Here is a 21,005-nt window from a genome sequence, read left to right on the forward strand (position 1 = left end):
GAATGAATTCAAAACGCTCAACAGGCAAGTGAGCTCTTTTATCTCTGTCATTGAGACTCCTGAAAAAATGGAAGTCTCAGGACACAAGAGCCCTCTTAGAAGAATAGAATTCAGGTAAAGTAGTATCATGCACATGTGAAAGCCCACAATTGACGCACAAGGTTTTCCAACAAAGGCTCACCCACCCAAATATCTTCCTAAAAGCAAACCTTATCCCAAACACGAACAGAAAAACGAATGAGAAAAGAAAAAGCCAGAAACCTAAGAGACAAATTTCCCAGGGCATGCATGAGAACCAATTCCTCTCCCCTTAGTATCCCGCCCATTCCTATGAATACCACACCTAAATCTTTTTTACTTTGTGCCATAAGGAACAAGACTCTAAGGGGAATCTCCATAACCATTTTTGCAAATGTTTTTAAAAAACCAAACTATTGATGTCCATGCCTCAGATATTGGTTTCCTAGCCTCCTCCCAACTAATAACATGATCCTTCTTATCCTCCCTAATGCCATACCATAAAAAAAATCTCTCATAGGCTTCTCTAAACTCCTGGCTACTTTCATAGGAATTTTGAAAAGTGAGAAGTAGTAAATGGGAATATTAGAGAGGCAAGTGCTGATGAGAGTAATCCTACCACTTAAGGAAATATAAGTCTTCTTCCACTGTTCTAGTCTCTTCCCTACCCTCTTAAGCACTGGATCAGGCAAAGGATCACCCCCAAGAGGAAGGCCAGATACGAAATGTGCCAAGATAGCAAATAGCACCCTGTAAGAGATCTAAAACCCTCCAACTCCCTTGTGCTCAAATTAATACCAATTTAACTACTTCTAACCAAATTACTATTTGCTCCTGAAATCTTCTAAAACATTTTAGCAGTGTGAATACCTTGCAAAATTTCTCAGTACTATTCTCTGAAAGGAAAATAGTATCATCAACAAATTGTAAGGGAGACAGCTCCACCTTATACCCACCTACCTCCAAACCCCTAATCACACCATATTCCTGAGCATGCGACACCAACCTACTCAAACCATCCACACCTAACGTGAACAAGAACTGAGATAACGGATTACCTTGTCTTAACCCCCTTGATATCTCAAACCACTCCCTAGGCTTACCCCCTTGATATCTCAAACCACTCCCTAGGCTTACCATTAATAATCGCAGACAAATTACTGAACTAAGGCAACCTTTGATCCATTGATTCCATAAGAACCCAAAGCCCTTCTCAATAATCACCTTATACAGGAATCCCCTATTAACCATATTGTAAGTTTTTTCAAAATCTAATTTAAAATTAATTCCCTGATTTCCTCTCCTTTTAACATCCTCTACCACTTCATTAGCTACCTGAACTGCATCAAGAATTTTTGTCTCTTTTAACAAAAGCAGACCGGGTTAATGAAATATAATCCCCCAACACCTCCCTAAGTCTCTTAGACAAAACTTTAGTAAGAAGCTTATTGGTGCTAGTTACTAAACCAATTTAGAACTAAAAATCCATTTGATTAAAAAATAAAATAGGCGTAATGGTATATAAGATTGAGATTATCATAAACCTTGTGGACTGTTTCTGGTATTTATACTAATTAAAGAAGTATTGAGTTTTCTTCTTTCTCTTTGAAAGTTTGAGAATTCTTTGAAATTTGAGAGATTTTATTGTCTATGATTACATAATCCATCTCGGTTCTTGAGCAGGGACCTTATGACTACATTGATAGAGCAACCAGATGGTTTGAAGGACTGATCAGTAAGGATATTGACATTACCAATGAAGTTTATTCAGTTCATAGTGTTGAGTTTGATCGTCAGGTAAACTACGATCATTTTTTCTTTAATTTAAGAAAATCTTACCAAGATATTAAACAATTTCTTTGCTTTTGCATGAGGGGAAAAAGGATGATAAAGCATATGGAACATAATTTTCACTCTTTCTTTTCCATCTCGTATTCTTTGGCTATGTGTTGGTTGTTGATTTTTAGTAGTTATGTTCTCTAAAATAACAATTCCTCATTTAAGAGTTGGTGCTTCAAGATGGATAACTTTTTCAGAAAATATTCAGTGCTCTCTCTCACATGACCACATAGATGAAGTGAAACTTTACAATTTTCCGACTGACTTTGCCCTCTAAATAAGTTAATTGTTAGGTTACTAAAATCATTGGAGCCAGTTAAGAGATTAATCTCCTTGTATATTATTGTGCACTTTTGCATCTATATTGCATGAAAAAAGCACCAAGTCATCTATATAAGTGCCACTTAGCAGAGTTTAGGGGTTGTCAATGGCCTGAAGTTGTCTGTTTTTACTGTTATTTCTCTAGGTTAATTTATACTAAAAGACTCAAGGATGTTTATCAATTATGATGCTGACACTTGCTGCCCAGTCGCATTTGATGTATGCAAGACTTCCATCAAGCATTGTCATCTATTTGTTATTTTACTCTATTGTGTTGATCGTATTGGAAGGATTGATTTCTAGTTTCTATTCATACTTCCTTTGGTCACAATTTATTTCTATTCTATTGTCATATGCACCTGTAACTTTTTTTTCCCCTTCTTTTTATTTTTAAATTTCTCCAGTCAATCTATGTTGCTTCTCTAAAATCAGGGTGTAGATAATTTTATATTGAATGATGGCACTGAACAATTGTGTGATACTTCCACATTAACTTTGAAATACTACCTTCTCCTTTTGGGTCCGTGCATATTTGTAAATAGTAAATATAGAATTCCTATTGTACTTCTCAACATGAAGCTTTTTACCTCATTGGGCTTCGTAGTTCATGCTACTGTATCATCCTTGCCTTGGGTTTTGCGTCAGTCATCCTGCTGAATAGATTTTTCAGTTAATTATATAGAACTGCTTAGACAGATGAATAAGAAGGGTGCTGTGTAAACATGATCCCTAAATTTCTGGATGAATGGGAGATACTTTTGTCAACCAGGACCTCCTTGAGGTGTTAGATCATGGAAAAATGAGAATCATTTGAGGCTTGGAACTGTAACGTAACAGACATTGAACCTTGTGCCTAATTTTAATAATTCCTGCATTAGTCAACTGATCTGTTTCTGAGCTTTGTATGCTGTAATGGTCATTACGGCGCACAGTTAAAGTGGACCTATGGCTGCCATATAGACCTATAAGGCTAGCTGGTTAGAATTTTGAGGCACAAATGGATTTGACCCTGCCGTTATGGAGAGGTAGACAGATTTGAGTGCATGTAATACTATGACGGTAAAGCAGCACCACATTCTTTGAAGCCAACAAGTGAGGAATTTTCACTTGATTAAATATACAAAGAAGACTATCATCAAGCTATGAATGTAGCTTCCCCAAATGTGTTGGTGTTCAACTTTTGTTTGATTAAATCGATCATATATCTTCTGCTCTCTATTCAGTTAGTCTATTCTTCAGTCTTTGCCAACTTGCCTGGGGTATATGCCTTTCTTCAAATCCAATTATGGATGGGCTGGTCTGGACTGCACAGTGCCCAGGCTTGGCAGGTTTCTTCCATGGATGGGCTTGGAGTTTGTCCTCAAGATTAGCCTTAGTTTGGGCCATAGTATATATGGCTTTAATGTCCATTTTGTCTGGACTTTGCATGCTTTCTTCAAATATAGGTCAATTGGAAATTGAAATCTGTAGCCTTCCATATGCTCATATGCTCTTATTGTATTTTTTCCTGGCATTCCCTCATACTTGGCACTAATTGCTGATAATTTGGGTGATAATTTGATTGTTTCGAATCTATTAGGGATAGGCTGGTCAAGACTGCACTGGGCCTTGGCTTAGCGGTTTTCTTCCATGGATGGCTTGGCGCTTGTCCTCAGGATTAGGCCTGAGTTTGGGCCAGTGCCGTATTGTTGCGGCAGTATATATGGCTTTCATGCGCATCTTTTCTGTCCTGCCATCCCCTGGTACTTGGCACTTACTGCTGATAATTTGGCTGATGATTTGGTTAGTGGTTTGTTGTTAACTCCACTTCTGTTTTGTGGAGTTAATCCATCTAATATCTTTGGTCACAAATAAATTGGAGCATAAAACCATTTCTAACCCTGTATTAAAATTAGTTGTGTGCTCGAAGTGAAATTGCAGTCCTTGCATGCTGTTTGTGGAATCAATCCTTGTTCCATCTATTCTGCTTTTGACACACTGTTGCTTCAGAATTCTAAGGTGTACTTGCTTTTGATGTGGGGGAAATAGAACCTGTTGAGAATGGAGTGGTGTACACAGGGAGTGAGGAAGGGAGGCAGTGGCCCCCATCCCACTCCCAACGCTTCCACGACGCCTCTAAAACTCATCATGCAACTTCGTTTGATGCCTCTTAAACACATAGGTCACCTTTTTTAGGAATAGATTATTAGTATGTTTGATTTTTGTGGATGCAAATGTAGATCTTTTATTTATAGAAACTTTTGATGTAGTAGATACTTTCCTTCTGCAAAATGAATCATACTTGCTCCATAGTTAACTTGTTTAATATAGAATTTTTATTTTAGCCACGAGTCCACTTGCTTCACTTGCCAACTTTTATTTATTACTATGTATGTTTTCATGGATGTAACTGTACTGTTGCTCACAAGTATGTTGGCTTCCTTATACAGGAGTTGCGTAAACTTGTTCGGAAGGTGCACTCCCTAAAAGCACAACTGGTAGTTCAAGAAAATGAGGGAGAAATAGAGGCATCATTAATGAGCGCGAAAAGGTCCCTTACCCGTTTTCTTCATGCTCTTGCAAAGCAGATGCCAACTGAATAGAAATCTGACTCATTCGTTATGCAAGCATTTCGTGTCTATGATATTGGATGCTGATATTTAGTCTACCAATCACAATGTTTCCATGCGCACCTGGTAAGAATCTGTGAACTCTGGCTGCTGTCAGGGGCATGGGGGAATAGTCATAGAGTATGGGCCAATTGACATCATCAAGACGAAACAGAATTTGTCTTGATTGGTCGCTGCTTAAATTATTCATAAGATATGCAGTCCCTTATCTCTACGTTGGTATCCAATTTTTTTCTAAATTGGCTTGCTTTTTTGCATCAGCTGATGTGATTTAAAAAGTGGAAGCTTGCGCATCATGGTTGCTTAAAAAATTATTATCACTTTCCTAATTGGAATAATACAAGAGGGAAAGGTGCTCCATCTTGCTGGTGCATCTAATCAGCCGATGACTCTGGCAACTGACAAAAGCCACCAGGTACGTGAATTTCTTCATAATGTGAAACTAATATTCAAGAAGGGAATACTTACTTTTTTTTAAAAAATATATAAAGTCTCTTGGGTGGCTGCTGAGATGGTTTAATGCAAAATGTATTATCATCAGTACAAGACAAGAATCTCGCTTTCCCCAACGAGTCAATTCTGAGATTGCAATGTAATTCACATTGTGGATCTTGTTTCAATTTCTCCTTTGAAATCTAGTCCCCTATTTTTCAATCTTTTCGGCGAATCAAAATCTCTTATTTATGAAAATAGTTTTGTCCTTACTACTGATTATAGCGGGAATTCCTACTTTTCCCCATTGGTGGAGTGCATTAGATAATGATTTCAGACAAGAATTAGGTAGTTTCGGCTTGTGCCTGAATCAGTGTGGAGACCCAAAATGAGATGATGAATTTTTTTGGTATTGAGTCGATGCGGGTGTTACTTGGGGGGCCGGGGGGAGGTGGTGTTTTAATCCTTAGTGGTCTTTTTCTAGAGGGGCAGCTGTTCTATTGTGATGGGAGACGGCACCTTTTTGACAAAAAAATTTGTTTTAAATTTATGAATGATGGTCCCAATGGATAGTTGAGATCCACTCACTGGGCTTTCCCTTTTCTTCTTCCCTCTACTCCCACCTTATCTTGGACAGAGATACAGACGGAGGAGTTTGATAAAAACAGGGCACTGGTAAGAGATGATCACCTTCTCAAAGGTTTAAATAATTTCAGTTAACCTCTTCTAAAATTTGAAAAATTTAAACAACCTTTTGTTGAGATTTGTTAAATCTCTTCTTATATTTTATAAAATATAAATGTTTTGAGGGGGGAGGTTTATGCTTTTTCTGATAAATCTCAGTTACATTTTCTATAGAATTTTTAAAATTTGATGTCATTTGCCCATTAAAATATTGTAGCATGTCGTGTCTTTGTGAAGGGGGGATGTAGCAAGGAGCATGACGGTGTAGCGCACCATATGGGTGGTCGGTTGATTGATTAAAATTTGATGTGGTCGGTTGATTGATTAAAATTTGATATCATTTCTGCTGTTTCCCCCAAAACCAAAAATAGGAGTAGCGTCTGATTTGAACTCTTCACACCCACACGGCCACACCCACGCGGCCAAAAGAGTGTGGGCCGGGGAAGAACAAAATGGGATAAGATTGCTTCTTGACCATTGGGAGGGTTGAGATGCCCCGTAGCCTAGCCTAGCCTTTTGCGTGTGGGAACCCATTTTTGGTTTCGGCTTCGTGTCCTCTCCTCTTATCTGAATTACAAGATTAACATTATGTGCATTTAGAATGTGTTAAAAGAGTTTAAAATTTGTTATTCGCGCTCAGTTCACTTAGTATATATTATAGTTCGAGTTCATTTAAGCTCAACTAAGCCTGACTTGACAAAAGCTCGTATCACATTAATAATGAGCTCAAGCTTAAGCTTAATTTAGCTTCGGCCAAGTCACTTTGATTAATTTAATTTAATTGATAATTAATAAAGATAATTAGAAGGAAACTGTTTTAAAAAGTCTTAAACTTAAATGTTTAATAAGCCTAATGTTGAGCTACTTAATAACTCATGAGCTGGTAGTCAGTCAATAAATAAGCCACCAGATGAACTAGGCTTGAAATTTTGTTGATAGGCTTGAAATTTGAGTTTGAGCTGAGACTGTCTAGTTCAATAAATTAGTTCAAGTAATTTATTATTTAGTGAAGCACTAGGTAGTTTATAAGCGGTTCGGCTCGTTAGCATTTCTGTACACACATTAATATGTATATATTAACATATATTTTTTATTTGAAATATATTTTAATTTTTCTTAATTCGAAAAGATATTTGGTTGCTGCAAAACAAATATCCATTAATAGTTGGTGAGTTCTTTCACTGTTTTAGCATTTTTATATAAATTCTAATGCATGTTTATGATAAGTACATAAATGCTGTCCTTCAAATTTAGATTATTAATGGAGGGAGATGACAAGTGAGTATCATTCTGAATGCCGAATTAGGGGGCATGGAGAAGAGTTTCTTTGGTACTCATGTCAAGAAAAATGTTATGGCATTAATAGGACACCTTGGACGCACAAATATATATATATACACACACACATACACGCTTCATTTAGGCTTATTTGAAAATTTGAGAAGTATAAAGTTTAATAGTGAAAAGTATTTTTCATTTTTAAATTTTTAAATTTTTAAAAAATTGTAGAAATTTTATCTTATTTTAAGATTTATATTAAAATTTATCTTGTTGAAATATGTAAAATGATTTTTTTTACTTTTGAAATTTAAAATAAATACAAAAAGTAATCTATTTGTTAATGTTTTTAAAAAAATTATGAGGTACTAATTAGAGTTATAAATTTTGAGGTTTGAAATCGAATCCAATGCTACTCACATATAGAAAGTATGATTATTATTTATAAAAATGATCTGTTTTTTTTAAAAAAATTTGGTGTAATATTAAAATGAAAAATAAAAAATATTATTCTACACTAAATAGGTCTTTATTTTCTTATATTTGTTTATCAAAAAAAGTCAAAATAAAATAAAATATATAATGAGCTAATATAGAAAACTTCTTTCCTTTTATTTTTGCCCTCAATCAAATGGAACTTCAGAGGCAAATGAATAAGGGAAAAAAAAAAAAGTTAGAATGAAGAGGGAGAGAGAGAGAGAGAGAGAGAGAGAGAGAGAGAGAGAGAGAGGCGAATTTTTTTCATCATTTTAAAAAAATAGAAAGATTGAATTTAAGGAGAGGAATTTTACTTTTACTAATCACTCTCATACCGAATTTGTTTTTATTTTTGTATGATCAACTTTGCTTTTGCTTTGCTTTCCCTCTCTTTATTAGCTGCAACCACGTATTAAAGAGGTGCACCCAGCTTGATGGTGGCTACACCCCACGCCACCCCAAATTTGGCTGTCAACTTATTAATGATCATTCTCAAGAAGTTAGACTGCCATGTTTGGCTTCAATTATTGAGATACTTTTCATTCATATCTGCCCCAGATATTTCTCCTTCCCCCTGATATTTTTGAATCCGCAAAATATCTCTAATAAAAAATCTTTTAAATATAAGAGATATAATTTTCCATTATATATTTTCAATTACTTGTTCAAAAATAATAAGTTAATGTTTAAAAATATATAGTATACATAGAAGGCGCATGGGTACTTGAAATTTGAACAGTTGGGAAGTTGAAACTACCGAATAACTGCCACTCAGGAGGCCGACGAGTCAACGCATTAGGAAGAAATGCATGATGGTCAAGTTGAAATTGTGGAGGACTTTTCTGAGGGGAAAAAACGCGTTTAGAAAGCTATAAATATAATTCCCCCAAACAGGGCCTTTACAGGATCGCCATCGCGGGAGGTAGGCAGCCGGCCACCAAATTTTGACTTCCTCCCGCATTTCGACTTCCTCACTGTTAAAGTGTTAAACCTACTTATAACATACTGTTGGAGGAAGGTAGGGAAAAATCAACCATCTAGTTTTTTATTTTTAATATTCTTTCTTATTCTATGAATTAGGATAGGGAGCGTGCCATGCATGTGCAAGAGTAATCATCATGCGCAGAATCAGGGGCACGTGTTACGGCAGCTATCTAGCCCAGGGCACATGATTGTTGTGTGAAGGTGAGAAACGTGTTGAGAACAAGTTTAAAGTTCGTAATAGTAGGGATGAAATTGTAATGATATTTGCATAGTAATTATTTAATATGTGATAAGAGAGGCCAATTGGAATATCTAGAAGCTATTTTTTTTTTTAAACTATTTTATATTTGTATAGACTCGCGAACTCAATGCAAATACAACAATAAATTAAACACAAATGTAAGTAAATGCGATTCACAATTAGCTTAAGGCACATATATCTCACTCTCTTTAAAAGTATTTAAATTATTTATGACTTTCTTATTTTACTTAACCCATGACTTGTGCTGCAAAACTACTCTTATTTGTCTCTCCTATGATACAATAATTGAATTTGAATCTTATGGGTCTCTCCGATTTTTTACAAATAGAAGAGTGCATAATTTTGCCAAATAAAAAAAAAATAAAAATTCTTTGATTGGATGATAGAATTGTGTAATGAGAATGGCGTGTAGAGATTGGTATACTGTGTAAATACCTTAGTATTGCGTTTGGGAGCATAAATTTTAAACCTTTCATTTAAATTTGGATGAATTTGAACAAATTTTAATACAATTTTGTAGTACATTTTATCCAAATTCTCGTCTTCTTCTGACATAGGGTAAGAGCGTATTTATAAGCATAAATGATAATTCATAATTTTTGTAATTAATAAATAAAATGTATATAAATTTAAAAGATACAAACCTAAATTCAAATATATTCACATAATTAATTTATAAATTTATAAAATACATGAATAAATGACAACTCAATATGGATACATGTCCCAATCCAAGCTACAAGCTCTTTTCTAAGATACTTTCACTGTTTCACAAAAGCTTATAAATTAATAATATTAAAATGTAGTAACACCATGTAGGCAACAATATTTATTTTATTTTATTTTATTTGTGTTTGTGTAGGACACATTCCAGTATTTGGTTTTATCGGTGTTGGAAGTTTGAGTTTGTTATAAAATCAGATAGGAAACAAATATGTAATAATCATTAAGGTTATGTGGGACTTAAAATCTTAAGGAAAGGAAAGAAAAATATGTAAGAATTCAATTTTTCATATTTAGTTATTAAGAAAAATAAGGAGGAAAATAAAAAATATATCAAATCAATAAATAAAAATATAATTTTACGAATCATTTACATTTGATTTTTTTAAAAATTTTTAATCATTTCAAAAAAGAAAATTCAATTTTAAGACTATTTGATATAGAAGTAACATATAGTGAAAAATGAATTTTCTTTTTATTTTTCTTTCCTTATCTTTTCTTAATCAAAATTTTTAATTCAAACAAGCCCTAATAATGATGTAAGGAAAAAAGGATTTAAAAACTTAATTATCTTGAGTAGGATATACATATGTAGTAGTACAATTGGTTGTGTAATAAGTAAAGAATTTGCATAATACTTTCATTGATATGAAAGTGTCCTATATATAAAGATTATATAGAGTATTGTAGTTACAAATTCAAAAATATGTAAATAACATAACAAGAATATCCTAGGCTATCGGATATCAACAAATATTCAAATAATATAACAAGAAGATCCTCGGTTATCGAATATTAATAAATATTCAAATAATGTAACAAGAGGATCCTCGGCTAAATCAACAATGGATAAAATCGTCAATGGGCTATGCAAAATCGTCGATGATTTTTAAATAATTTGGTTCGACTACATGATTTCCTTTATATGCCACCTTAAAATAGGCATGCCATCAGATAAGCTGATCTTAGTGTACAAAGTTTGAAATTTCTGACATGGTAGAGCTTTAGTCAAGAGGTCTGCAAGATGGTTGTGTGTGCTAACATGGGATACATGTAGCATTCCTTTAGTGACCAAATCATGAACAAAATGAATATCAATAGCAATATATTTCATCATCGAATGCATTATAGGATTAATACTTAACTGAGTACCACCAATATTAGTACAAAATAAATGTGGAGGCTTAGTTATCGGAACATCGAGTTCATGAAACAATGAGCGAATACAAATAAGCTCAGAAGTGGCTGAAGCAAAAGAGGAACAGGTCACAGTACATTGGTTCCACGTGCTCCAGTTAATGGGACAATCACCCAAAAAAATAAGATAGGCAAAGGTGGAGGATCTGGTATCCCTATCACCTACCTAATCTGCATCAGATAAACCTTGAAGAGTGAGATTCTAGTGCGCTTGAGGAGAATACCATGATTAAGAGTGTCCTTCAAGTAACACAGAACACGTTTGGCAACAATCTAATAAAGTTGAGACGATTTATGCATGAACTGGGCCAACTTGTTGATCGAGAAGGCAATATCCAGTCAAGTAAGAGAGAGATATTGGAGAGCTCTTATAACTCGGCGGTACTCAGTTGAATCAGCTGGAGAAGATCCATCATGAAGTTGAAGAAGATCTTTGGTGGCAAGTGGAGTCGTCACTGCCTTGGCATTGTTCATCTTGATGCGAGAAAGAAGATCTCGAATATATTTTTGTTGGGATAGGAACAACTCGTGTTTGACTGAAATCACCTTAACACCAAGAAAATAATTTAAGGGACCAAAGTCCTTCAGAGAAAAATGATGACCATGATGCTAAACAACTATAGAGATAGCAATAGAATCACTTCTAATGAGTAAGAGATCATCTACATATATATATATATCTATAACTCCATCACAATTATAGATATATAAAGAGGAGTCAGATTTGGATTACTGAAATCCCAATTGAAGAAGACAAGTGATCAGTTCTTGTTACCAAACACAAGATGCCTGTTTCAAGTCATACAAAAACTTCTTTAACCTACAAACATAAGAAGGAATATTAGGATCAACAAAACCTGGAGGCTGAACCATGAAGACATCCTTCTTATAGTCGGCTATGCAGAAATGCATTATTAACGTCTAGCTATTGAAGTCGCCAATTTTTTGAACAACAATGGAGAGGACAACTCGAATAGTCACCGACTTCACAATAGGGCCGAACGTTGCATTATAATCAAAACCATGCCGTTGATGAAAACCTTTGGCCACCAACCTTGCTTTATAGTGAGAAATGCTACCATCGGGATTTCTTTTGATTCAGAAAACTCATTTGCATCCAACGGGCTTGATGGTAGAGCGTAGTGGAACAAGCTCCCATGTGCTATGTTTAACTAAAGCAGTGAACTCTTCTGACATAGCATGTCGCCACTTGGGATCCTTCAAGGCCCGAGACACACATGTAGGCTCTACAAATGAAGGAAGAGGATGTTTTGTGGCAAGATATACGTGTTTGGGTTTATGAATATTATTCATAGATCGGGTAGTCATGGCATGGGTACGGGTAAGCCGATTTGGAGCTGTAGGTGTGGCGGGTGGAGTGATTTATGTTGGTCGAGATAGTGTAGGGGAAGAAGATGGCTAGGAAAATGGAGTCGGAGCTGTAGGAGCGCTGTTTGTCATGGTGGCAGAAGAGGAGGGTATCGGTCGAATGGAAGGCACCACTAGTATGGCAAGATCTCATGTGTTAGCACCCGAAACTGACAAGGAGGGCACAATGACATGGACAGAGGAAGAAAAAGGAAAAATACCCACATCAAATACCACATACCTAGACAAGTAGATGTGAGATGTAACAAGGATTAAGAGACAATGCGTTGATTTTGGTTATAGTTTACTAGTGGTATTAGGTTTTAGCCATGGGTAACACTATAACAAAAAATTCGCAACTTCTTATAATCAGGTAGGCGACCAAATATACGCTCGAATGAACTTTTATTTTTTAAAATAGTAGTGGGCATACAGTTTATTAAATAAATCACTGCCTGAAACGCACTCAATAGAATTAGGTATGTTTCGACGATGTGACATTGTCGACATTCACTTGTACGATTTTGTTAAGGTGTATGAGGAGCGGTGGTTAGTCAACTAATGGAATTGAAAGAAAGATATTGGCGAAGAGCATGATATTCCCCCCCTAATTGTTGTAGTATAAGTGCTTGATTTGAAAGCCAATAAGAGAAGTGGAAGAAAAATGCAATTTATGACTTTTATTGCATTGACAAGCAGTACAAAGAGATGTGAAAGTGGTATGAAATACTACAACTGGAAGAGAAAGTCAACAAATAACGAAATCAACAATTTTATTCGATGGATGCCCTAGTCATCTATGCCAAGTGTCAAATGTTGTTTGTTCACTGACAAGTCGTAAAATAGAAGATTTGGTAGCGAGAGAAGTCATCGACATTGGATAGACACCATCCTTGGACATTTATCTCAAAGAAGAGTTGCCCTCGTGCTCCGATCCTTCACAAGAAAATGAAATAAGTGAAACTTAAGATAAACATTATTGGAACAGGTGAAATTATGAACATGGATTAAGTTTTTGTGAATATTAGGAACACAAAGAGTATTAGTTAATGTAAAGGCTTTTGAGGAAGAGGGAAGAATCATAGTGTCAACATATGTGACTCACAAACCTGAGTCATCGCTAATGATGACCTCATCCGTGTCATTATACTTCGAGTGAACATAAAAATTGGCAAGATCGAAGGTAATATTGTGAGAAGTAGCTGAATCTACAAGCCACTTTTTGTCCTTGGACCCGGTGGTAGTGGCACAATTCATAGACTTCTTGTCGAAAATCGTGCAACAAGTCTTGGTCGAGTGTCCCACTTTACCACATAGCTGGAAAACAATGTGGGGCTTACCAAATCGCTCTTTGTGATTATAGCGACCAGAGTTTGTGCGATTCTGACTGGAGGAACCGGTGCTAGAACGTTGGTTGCGGTTGAATTTTGAAGTGGTAGTGCGGTGTTGAGTGGTGTTTGCAGTGGCAACTAAGGTAGAGTTGGAAGTTTCAACACGTTTCAAGTAGCTTTTGTGGTCAATCAACATGTCATGAAACTCTTCAAACATAAGAGAAGTCTCATGTGTCCGAATAGGTCCTGCAATATCACAGAATTCAGGACCGAGGCCATTGAGGACATAAAGAGTGATGCCATCCATTGAGACAGGAGAGTCGATCATCGCAAGTTCATCAACAAAAACCTTGATGGCATGGAGATACTCCGAGACTGAACGGGACTCTCGCTGAATGAGAGTCAACTTCTCCTTAAGTTGCATAACACTAGTACGTGAACGATTGACATATAATCGTTGCAACTTGGACCATGCATCATCAGCAATTGTTGAAGTAGCAATGAGTGGCATCACTGGTTCAAAGACAGACGCAAGGATGGCGTGATAGATCATTTTATCTTGCCTGAGCCAATGCTAGAAGGTCGGATTGGAGACATCTGCAGAAGATGATCTGATAGAGGAGGTGGTGGTGGAAAGTGTTGGTGACGGACATGCAATGGTACTGTCAAGATAGCCCTAGAGATAATAGCCAATGAGCAAGGACATTAGTTGGGCGCGCCATGAAGGAAAGTTGGAAGGGGTCAACTTCAGAGGAAGTTGGGAGCTAGCATTGATGGCAACAAGATGAGTGATACCACTACCAGTAAGCTCGAAATTGTTGACATTCATAGACTCGGGGGATGCGGTCATAAGGGAAAAAAAACTCGTTAGAGAAATGAGCTCTAGTACTTGAAAGAATTTGCAGAATATTTTTTTTGATATGAAGATGTCCTATATATAGGGATTATACAAAGTATAGTAGTTACAAATTCAAAAATATTCAAATAACATAACAAAAAGATCTTGGGCTATCGGATATCCACAAATATTCAAATAATATAACAAGAAGATCCTGATCTATTGGATATCAATAAATATTTTAATAATGTAACAAGAGGATCCTCGGCTAAATCAGCAACGGACAATATTGTTAATAGGCTATGCAAAATCGTCAACGATTTTCAAATAATCTGATACAATTATATGATTTCCTTTATCAGCAATGGACAAAACTGTCGATAGGTTATGCAAAATCGTCGACGGGTTTCAAATAATTTGATATAACTATATAATTTTCTTTGTATAAAGGAAATCATATAGTTATACCAAATTATTTGAAAACTATCGATGTAACCGTCGATAGGCTATGCAAAATCGTTACAACTACATGATTTCCTTTATAATGAGATGGTACTAGTGCAATGCTTTACATGGATAAGGCTAAATTTTGATTAAATCAGTTGATCGATTTTAATCATTTTATATTTTAATATATTTAAAAAATATAGATAATATATATAATGTATATTAATTTATACTATTCAGTTAATTCAATTAGCTAATTATATTAAACTCAAAAATGGAAAATCAAAATTTGATGAAAGCGAAAACTGAAACGAATCAAATTTACTCCTTTTATTTTGACAGAGTTGTGCTCACCTGTGAAGGCATATATGCGGCATGAATGACCCAAGCAAGATCCATATAGTAAATGGGACTCCAAAAAGATTCAGTAATTAACGAAACAAAAAAAGATGTGGCGATGAGGGGCCCCTCCGCCATGCGGGAACTGAGGGGAGCTGATCACGAGTCTTATTAACTATTTGACTTTTTACATAAGAGCTGTTGAATTGATGATGCATGCACAGGCGTTAATTGCGTCGTTTCCTTTAAAGAAGTGCTGTCATTTTCTTAGAAGTTGGAATTCATGGAGAAGAAGAAGAAGAAGAATAATCATTCAGCTCCCTCTCTGTATTTCGCTGTTAAGCTCTTGAATTACATGTGAACCCCCAACGTGCTTCTTCCCTTCTCTCTCTCTTCCTCTCCATGAAATTTTCGGCAACACCTAATGAAGCTATTGAGCATGGTTTAGATCACGAGGAATCTCTCTCTCTCTCTCTCTCTGTTGGCACTAAACTTTCCTTCTTGGAGTTGGCTCAGAAGTTCAAATTATTAGTTTACCTGTTTAGCCCACTCTTTTTTCTTCTTCTTATGATTTGTTTGGCTGAGCAGAATAGCAATATATTGAAATATGATAAATTTTAAGAATTAAGAGAATAACTATTTCTTATATATTTTATAATTATTTTAGAACATCTAATATGAAAGGAATAGACATTCCTATAATGGCATTTGGGAATAGTTATTTCTTATTGTAGACTCCTAAAATATTTAACCTAACCTACTAATACTAATTTATTTATGAGAATAGATATTGCACAAATCAAACGTTTAATTTGTAATAACTTACAACTTAGTATAATAGATATGATGATATATGTATAGGAAAAGAAAATAAAGAAGAAACTCATTTTTTCTTATATTTTACTTTTCTGTTAAATACCATAAAAAATAATAGTTTATTTTAACATGACTAAAATTTTTTTAAAAAAATTAAATATCAATAATGTTCAAAATTAAATTTTTGTTCTTAAATTTGGTACATTTCTTCTTCTTTTTTTTCTCACTTTCCTTTATACCCAAACATAAAAATGTAGATTCCTTAATATTTTTCTTTCATTTTCTTAATATTTTATGAGTTTTAAATAGGCTATAAATGAATTGGTTGATGGATTTTGAATATATGTCGATTTATTAATAATTATGCCTAAATTTATAGATAATTTCATATGTTCATGCTCATTAAGCATGAGCCTAATTAGCATAAGCCGAATTGGTTAAGTCCCACACTTTTAATTCTTACATTATTGTATATGCCTCTAATTTTGCCCCACAATCCTAGTCAAACTCAACCCCAAATATTCAATAGTCATGATTGCAAGTGAGCTAAGTTGAATTTTGAGCAACTCAAAATGAACTTATATAAGCGCTTTGTTCGAGTTTGGGTCACTTAGCATATTATAACTTGAGTTGGAATAAGACTAAAACTCTGTTCACATTAATAAACCAATCGAGCTTCAGTATAATTCCAAATCTCAAGTCAAGCTCTAGCTTAAGTCCAAACTTAGATCAACCGAAACTCATTCAAATTAATAAACGAGTTGATCATTAAATTGACTAAAGATAATTGATAACTAAAAAATATATTTTAAAATTTTCAAATAAAATATTTGACAAGATTAATATTGAGCTAGTTCATGAGTCTAATATCGAATTAATTAAGGAGTTAGTAATGGTACTCTAATGTGAAATTAGTTCATGAGTCGGTAAAAATTTTTAACCACTGCAAAAATTTTTGTCCTAATAACGAAATTAATTTTTATCATACAATTTTTTATACCTATGGTGGTGGTGCGTGTGGCAGTGAATAATTAGTGGAAGATGGATACAATGATGAAGCATAATTAGGTGGAAGTGCCGTTCTGGTGGGGCGAGTTGAAGTTTTACCAACACGCACCCAAACCATGTAGAGATATAGATAGCTATGCTGTATAGCTCTCTCCTTCCTTCTACCTAGTTAAAAAATTAATTTCTCTAAGAACTAAAAAATTGGTTTAAAAATATAATACACTTAATCATAAGGTTTTTTTTTTTTTTTTGCTTTTTATAAATCAATTAGTCAAAAAATTAGTTAAGAAATCACATTATCAATTTTGTTGGGAAGTTATTATTTTCAGTAATTTACGAAAAAAAACAATAATTAAGAAATCAGGCTACTGGAATAAGATATTTTCAATAAAATATATTTCTCAATCACCTGTCCATTTTGCTGAAACATATCTAATTTCACGAACTTGTCCTGGTAAAAATTTAACAAGAGAAAAAAAATTCATGTCATTAAATGTTTAAATTATATGTACGCACAATTAATATTAAATATTGAAATGAAATTCTTAAAAAGTCAAAAAAAAAGAGAGGAGAGAAATGGAAAACTGGGTTCCTCGGTGGAGAATGGAGATAATGATTCAACTCCAATTTACTTTCTAGTAGATAATAATAATAATAATAATAATAATAATAATAATAATAATAAACGGAGCGAATATATAACAGAGAAACAGGGTTGGCCGGCGGCCCTCAGCTGCAAGCAATTTACCAATTCCCACCAACGTCTACTGCAGAGTCGCGCCGGGCTGCCATAAGGGTCCCACCATTTAAACGAAAAAACAATACAATCTAAGCATTCTGTCTCTCTCTCTCTCTCTCTCCCGTCGTCAATATATACTTACCCCCCCTCCCTTCCCCCAAATCCCAAAAGCCCCCATTCTTCTTCTTCTTTTTACCTTTTTGTTCTGTTTTTCTTCGTCTTCAGAGGAGGAAGAAAGGATTTGGGTTTTCCCTGTTAGAATTAAACACCCTTTCTTTCTTCCTTTCTTCATTTCTTCTTTTTTTTTTCTTTCATTTTTCTTTCTTTAGTTTCCATGGCACAGCTGAAGTTATTACCTGCTCTGTTAACATTCTCACTCTGCAATCTATTCATATCAGGTACTGTTAGCAATACTAATAACAAAAATAACATTCGACTGACTCACTTATGTTTGATTTTTCCGTTTTCACAAACTATATGTTAAAATCCAATAAATCCATTCTATATGTGACATTTTCAGGAGTCCTGTCGACAACATTTACAATCCTAAACAAGTGCGATTACACGGTCTGGCCGGGCCTTCTCTCCGGCGCTGGCACCGCCCCGCTCTCCACCACCGGTTTCGCCCTCAAGCAGGGCGAGTCCCGGGACGTGACTCTTCCATCTGGGTGGTCCGGTCGAGTCTGGGGCCGTACTCTCTGTGTCCAAGACTCCGCCGGCAAATTCAACTGCCAGACCGGTGACTGTGCCACCGGCGATGTTGAATGCAAGGGCCAGAACGCCTTGCCGCCGGCCACCCTCGCCGAGTTCACGCTGGACGGCGCCGACGGGCTCGACTTCTTCGACGTCAGCCTCGTCGACGGCTACAACCTCCCGATGCTGGTGGCGCCGCAGGGCGGCTCCGGGGCCAACTGCACGAGCACCGGGTGCGTGGTGGACCTGAACGGCGCTTGTCCGGAGGCGCTGAAGGTGACGAGCGCCGACGGGAAGGAGGGCGTCGCGTGCAAGAGCGCGTGTGAGGCTTTTGGGGATGCGCAGTACTGCTGCAGCGGCGCGTACAACACACCCGACACCTGCAAACCGTCGTCGTATTCGGACATATTCAAGAAGGCATGCCCAACCGCTTACAGCTACGCCTACGATGATAAGACCAGCACCTTCACTTGTGCGTCCGCCGACTACCTCATCACTTTCTGCCCCTCCCCTAGCACCAGGTAAAATTTTACTCTGCCTCTCCGCCAATAGTTTTTTTTTTTATTTTTTATCGCAAGGGTGGTTTCGTCCTTCTAAAAGTGAGTGAAAAAAAAATTGTTTCTACGAGGATGAACGTTGGGAAGCGCAGTTGTCGCCAGTTGCAGCATGACTTTTTTGGAATATAAGGAACGTTGGGATGTCATGTGTCAGTTTTGGCATTTTGAAAGGGTGTTTTTAGTAATTTCGCCCTTTCCTCTTGCGGACTTTCTTAGGAAATGCTCCGACACATTTAAGAATCCGTGGTTTCCTTTTTTGTTTTTTTGTTTTTATCATAAAGCCTTTCCATATTTGGAGAATTTCAGTCGTGCATGCATCTCCCTAAAATTTTTTCATCATTTTTATAAATTAGAATTAAGAATTTAGTATTATAATTTTTGTCAAATTAATACATAATTATGAATTAAAGATCCGAAGTTCATTCCTTAATTGTGAATTTTATAATTTCGGAATTATTTATTAATAATTAAATTTGTTATTTAGTTGTATAATGCTATTGTCTTTTGAGTTATTACTATTAACGTTTTAACCTCCGTTACTGCTACATTCTATTATTGATTCCTGTTCTTAAAAATTATTTTTTAAGCACAAATTTTAAAATATTAAATTCTGTGGCATGGGGGTCATAAACTAAATAAAAATAAATTGACGTCCTTTTTCGGAAAACCATCAGAGAGCACCGAGACAGCCGCGACGGGACACAATTTCCCATGTCCCGACACCCTCTCCCCCCCGCCCCGTCTTCTTTTTTTCACTGTCACCCTCCGTTAATCTCACAGTCGGTGAGCTGAGACCAATTAATAATCCTACCAGTTTGTAACATCCAATCATAACAAACCACGTGCGCTGTCCCATTTTTATTGCGTAATTTCCCAACGGTCGGCGACAGTCTGGACCTAGCACCCAGTTACAAGCTACCACGTGTATTTATTTCTTTACATTTTTTTTTCTCGTAGCGTTGAAGTTTGTAAATTGGCAAATTACAGAGTTTCCTAACGGTAACTTTCTTATTTTTTTGGTGACGGTGAACAGCCAAAAATCGTCCTCGGAAGGCCAAAACGGGGAAAGCACGAGCAGCAGCAGCATCAACGGCTCGATGCTATACGAAGGTGCAGGTGACGCGAGCGGTGCGTCACGGACCACGTGCGGGCACATGCAGATTGTTGCCCTCGCCGTCGTAACCGCAATTTGGCGGTTGCGACAGCTCTTCTAACTCGACCCCTGCCCTGCACTGCACCTGCACCACCGCTGCTCATCTAACCTTTGTCGGAACGTGGAGGTGGGCCTTTCTGGGCTCAAGTGGGTGTGGGCCCCTCCAGTTGCCTGTTTGTTACACTTTCTTGGGCCGTTTGATCTGGGCTGTTGTGGCTGGGCCCATCCTAGCTTGGCCCAAACAGGAAGACACGCTTGCCCTCGCACGCACGCAATCTCAAAATTCATCATTGCAACCCTCCAGAAAGACTTGAAGATGAACCGTTCTTTTGCGGGAGATTTGTATAATTCACTGATCACAAAATATTACATCAGCGTTTGAATTCGTTGAAATGATATAAAATTTTTACTTTTAGAATTTGCATTAAAATATATACATATCTTTTAATGTATTTATTCAAACGCTTATGTAATACTTTTGATTCGTGCTTATAAATTTTCAACCAAAGAGTTATATTTATTTAAAGTATTTCTTATTCCAAAGTTTCAAAAGAGAAAATTCTCTTTGATACGATTGGAACGAATTTACAATTGTACTGCTAGAAAATGAGAATGGGATTTGTTTATTTGTTTTTAATTAGTGGGGATTTTGTTTTATTAATTAGAAAGAAGGAGATGATGTGGGGATTGATTGAGAATGATTGAGTTGTCGTTGTTGGGGAATGGAGAATAATTATAATAATGTTTCAATTCTTATATGTGGGGGAATATTATTAGGCGCCAAAATTGAAGGAGAAAAGGAAATGGAATTAAAATATTTATTATGTATAAAATAAAAACATGCTTAATTGGATGTCAAGAGAATGGTGATTCGGTTCACACCGCGTGCAAT

General features: G+C 36.0%; 3 protein-coding genes across 8 annotated transcripts in view; 2 read left to right on the forward strand and 1 right to left on the reverse strand.

Annotated features, from left to right (window-relative positions):
* Positions 1 to 15,602, forward strand: part of LOC131161441 (uncharacterized) — a 28,541-nt gene extending 12,939 nt beyond the window's left edge. Inside the window, exons 5-8 of one of the 6 annotated variants that reach the window (XR_009138459.1) lie at positions 1,702 to 1,815; positions 4,608 to 4,853; positions 5,049 to 5,202; positions 15,171 to 15,602. Coding sequence is in view for 1 of the 6 variants with exons in the window: in XM_058117192.1 (XP_057973175.1) it covers positions 1,702 to 1,815; positions 4,608 to 4,760 (267 nt within the window). In the remaining 5 variants the exon portion in view is untranslated. Of the gene's footprint in view, positions 1 to 1,701; positions 1,816 to 4,607; positions 5,444 to 8,358; positions 9,041 to 15,150 lie in introns of those variants that run through there. The other 5 variants (XR_009138460.1, XR_009138458.1, XR_009138457.1 and 2 more) reach the window with 5 other exon arrangements.
* On the reverse strand, positions 11,164 to 14,076 carry LOC131162872 (uncharacterized). The gene is made up of 3 exons (XM_058119477.1): positions 13,302 to 14,076; positions 11,558 to 11,613; positions 11,164 to 11,406 (listed from the first exon to the last, which is right to left on the reverse strand). The coding sequence occupies exons 1-3, from the start codon at positions 14,074 to 14,076 to the stop codon at positions 11,164 to 11,166; spliced, it is 1,074 nt and encodes a 357-aa protein (XP_057975460.1).
* A 2,100-nt stretch (positions 15,603 to 17,702) lies between the features above and the next one.
* LOC131161442 (thaumatin-like protein 1b) lies at positions 17,703 to 20,639 on the forward strand. The gene is made up of 3 exons (XM_058117193.1): positions 17,703 to 18,108; positions 18,231 to 18,924; positions 19,994 to 20,639. The coding sequence occupies exons 1-3, from the start codon at positions 18,045 to 18,047 to the stop codon at positions 20,172 to 20,174; spliced, it is 939 nt and encodes a 312-aa protein (XP_057973176.1). The 5' UTR covers positions 17,703 to 18,044; the 3' UTR covers positions 20,175 to 20,639.
* The last annotated feature ends 366 nt before the right edge of the window (positions 20,640 to 21,005 follow it).

The sequence above is a fragment of the Malania oleifera genome, chromosome 8 (assembly GCF_029873635.1).
Source record: "Malania oleifera isolate guangnan ecotype guangnan chromosome 8, ASM2987363v1, whole genome shotgun sequence".
Classification (NCBI taxonomy): domain Eukaryota; kingdom Viridiplantae; phylum Streptophyta; class Magnoliopsida; order Santalales; family Ximeniaceae; genus Malania; species Malania oleifera.

Bases quoted from the DNA above. Each gene is read 5' to 3' on its own strand.
- LOC131161442 (XM_058117193.1), top strand. From the start codon at position 18,045: ATGGCACAGCTGAAGTTATTACCTGCTCTGTTAACATTCTCACTCTGC. The intron at 18,109-18,230 runs GTACTGTTAGCA...TGACATTTTCAG, and splicing joins CTGCAATCTATTCATATCAG to GAGTCCTGTCGACAACATTT. The intron at 18,925-19,993 runs GTAAAATTTTAC...GACGGTGAACAG, and splicing joins TGCCCCTCCCCTAGCACCAG to CCAAAAATCGTCCTCGGAAG.
- LOC131162872 (XM_058119477.1), bottom strand. From the start codon at position 14,076: ATGATCTATCACGCCATCCTTGCGTCTGTCTTTGAACCAGTGATGCCA. The intron at 11,614-13,301 runs GTTTGTGAGTCA...GACTTGAAACAG, and splicing joins CATCATTAGCGATGACTCAG to GCATCTTGTGTTTGGTAACA. The intron at 11,407-11,557 runs GTAATCCAAATC...TTTTCTCTGAAG, and splicing joins CTTCTTCAATTGGGATTTCA to GACTTTGGTCCCTTAAATTA.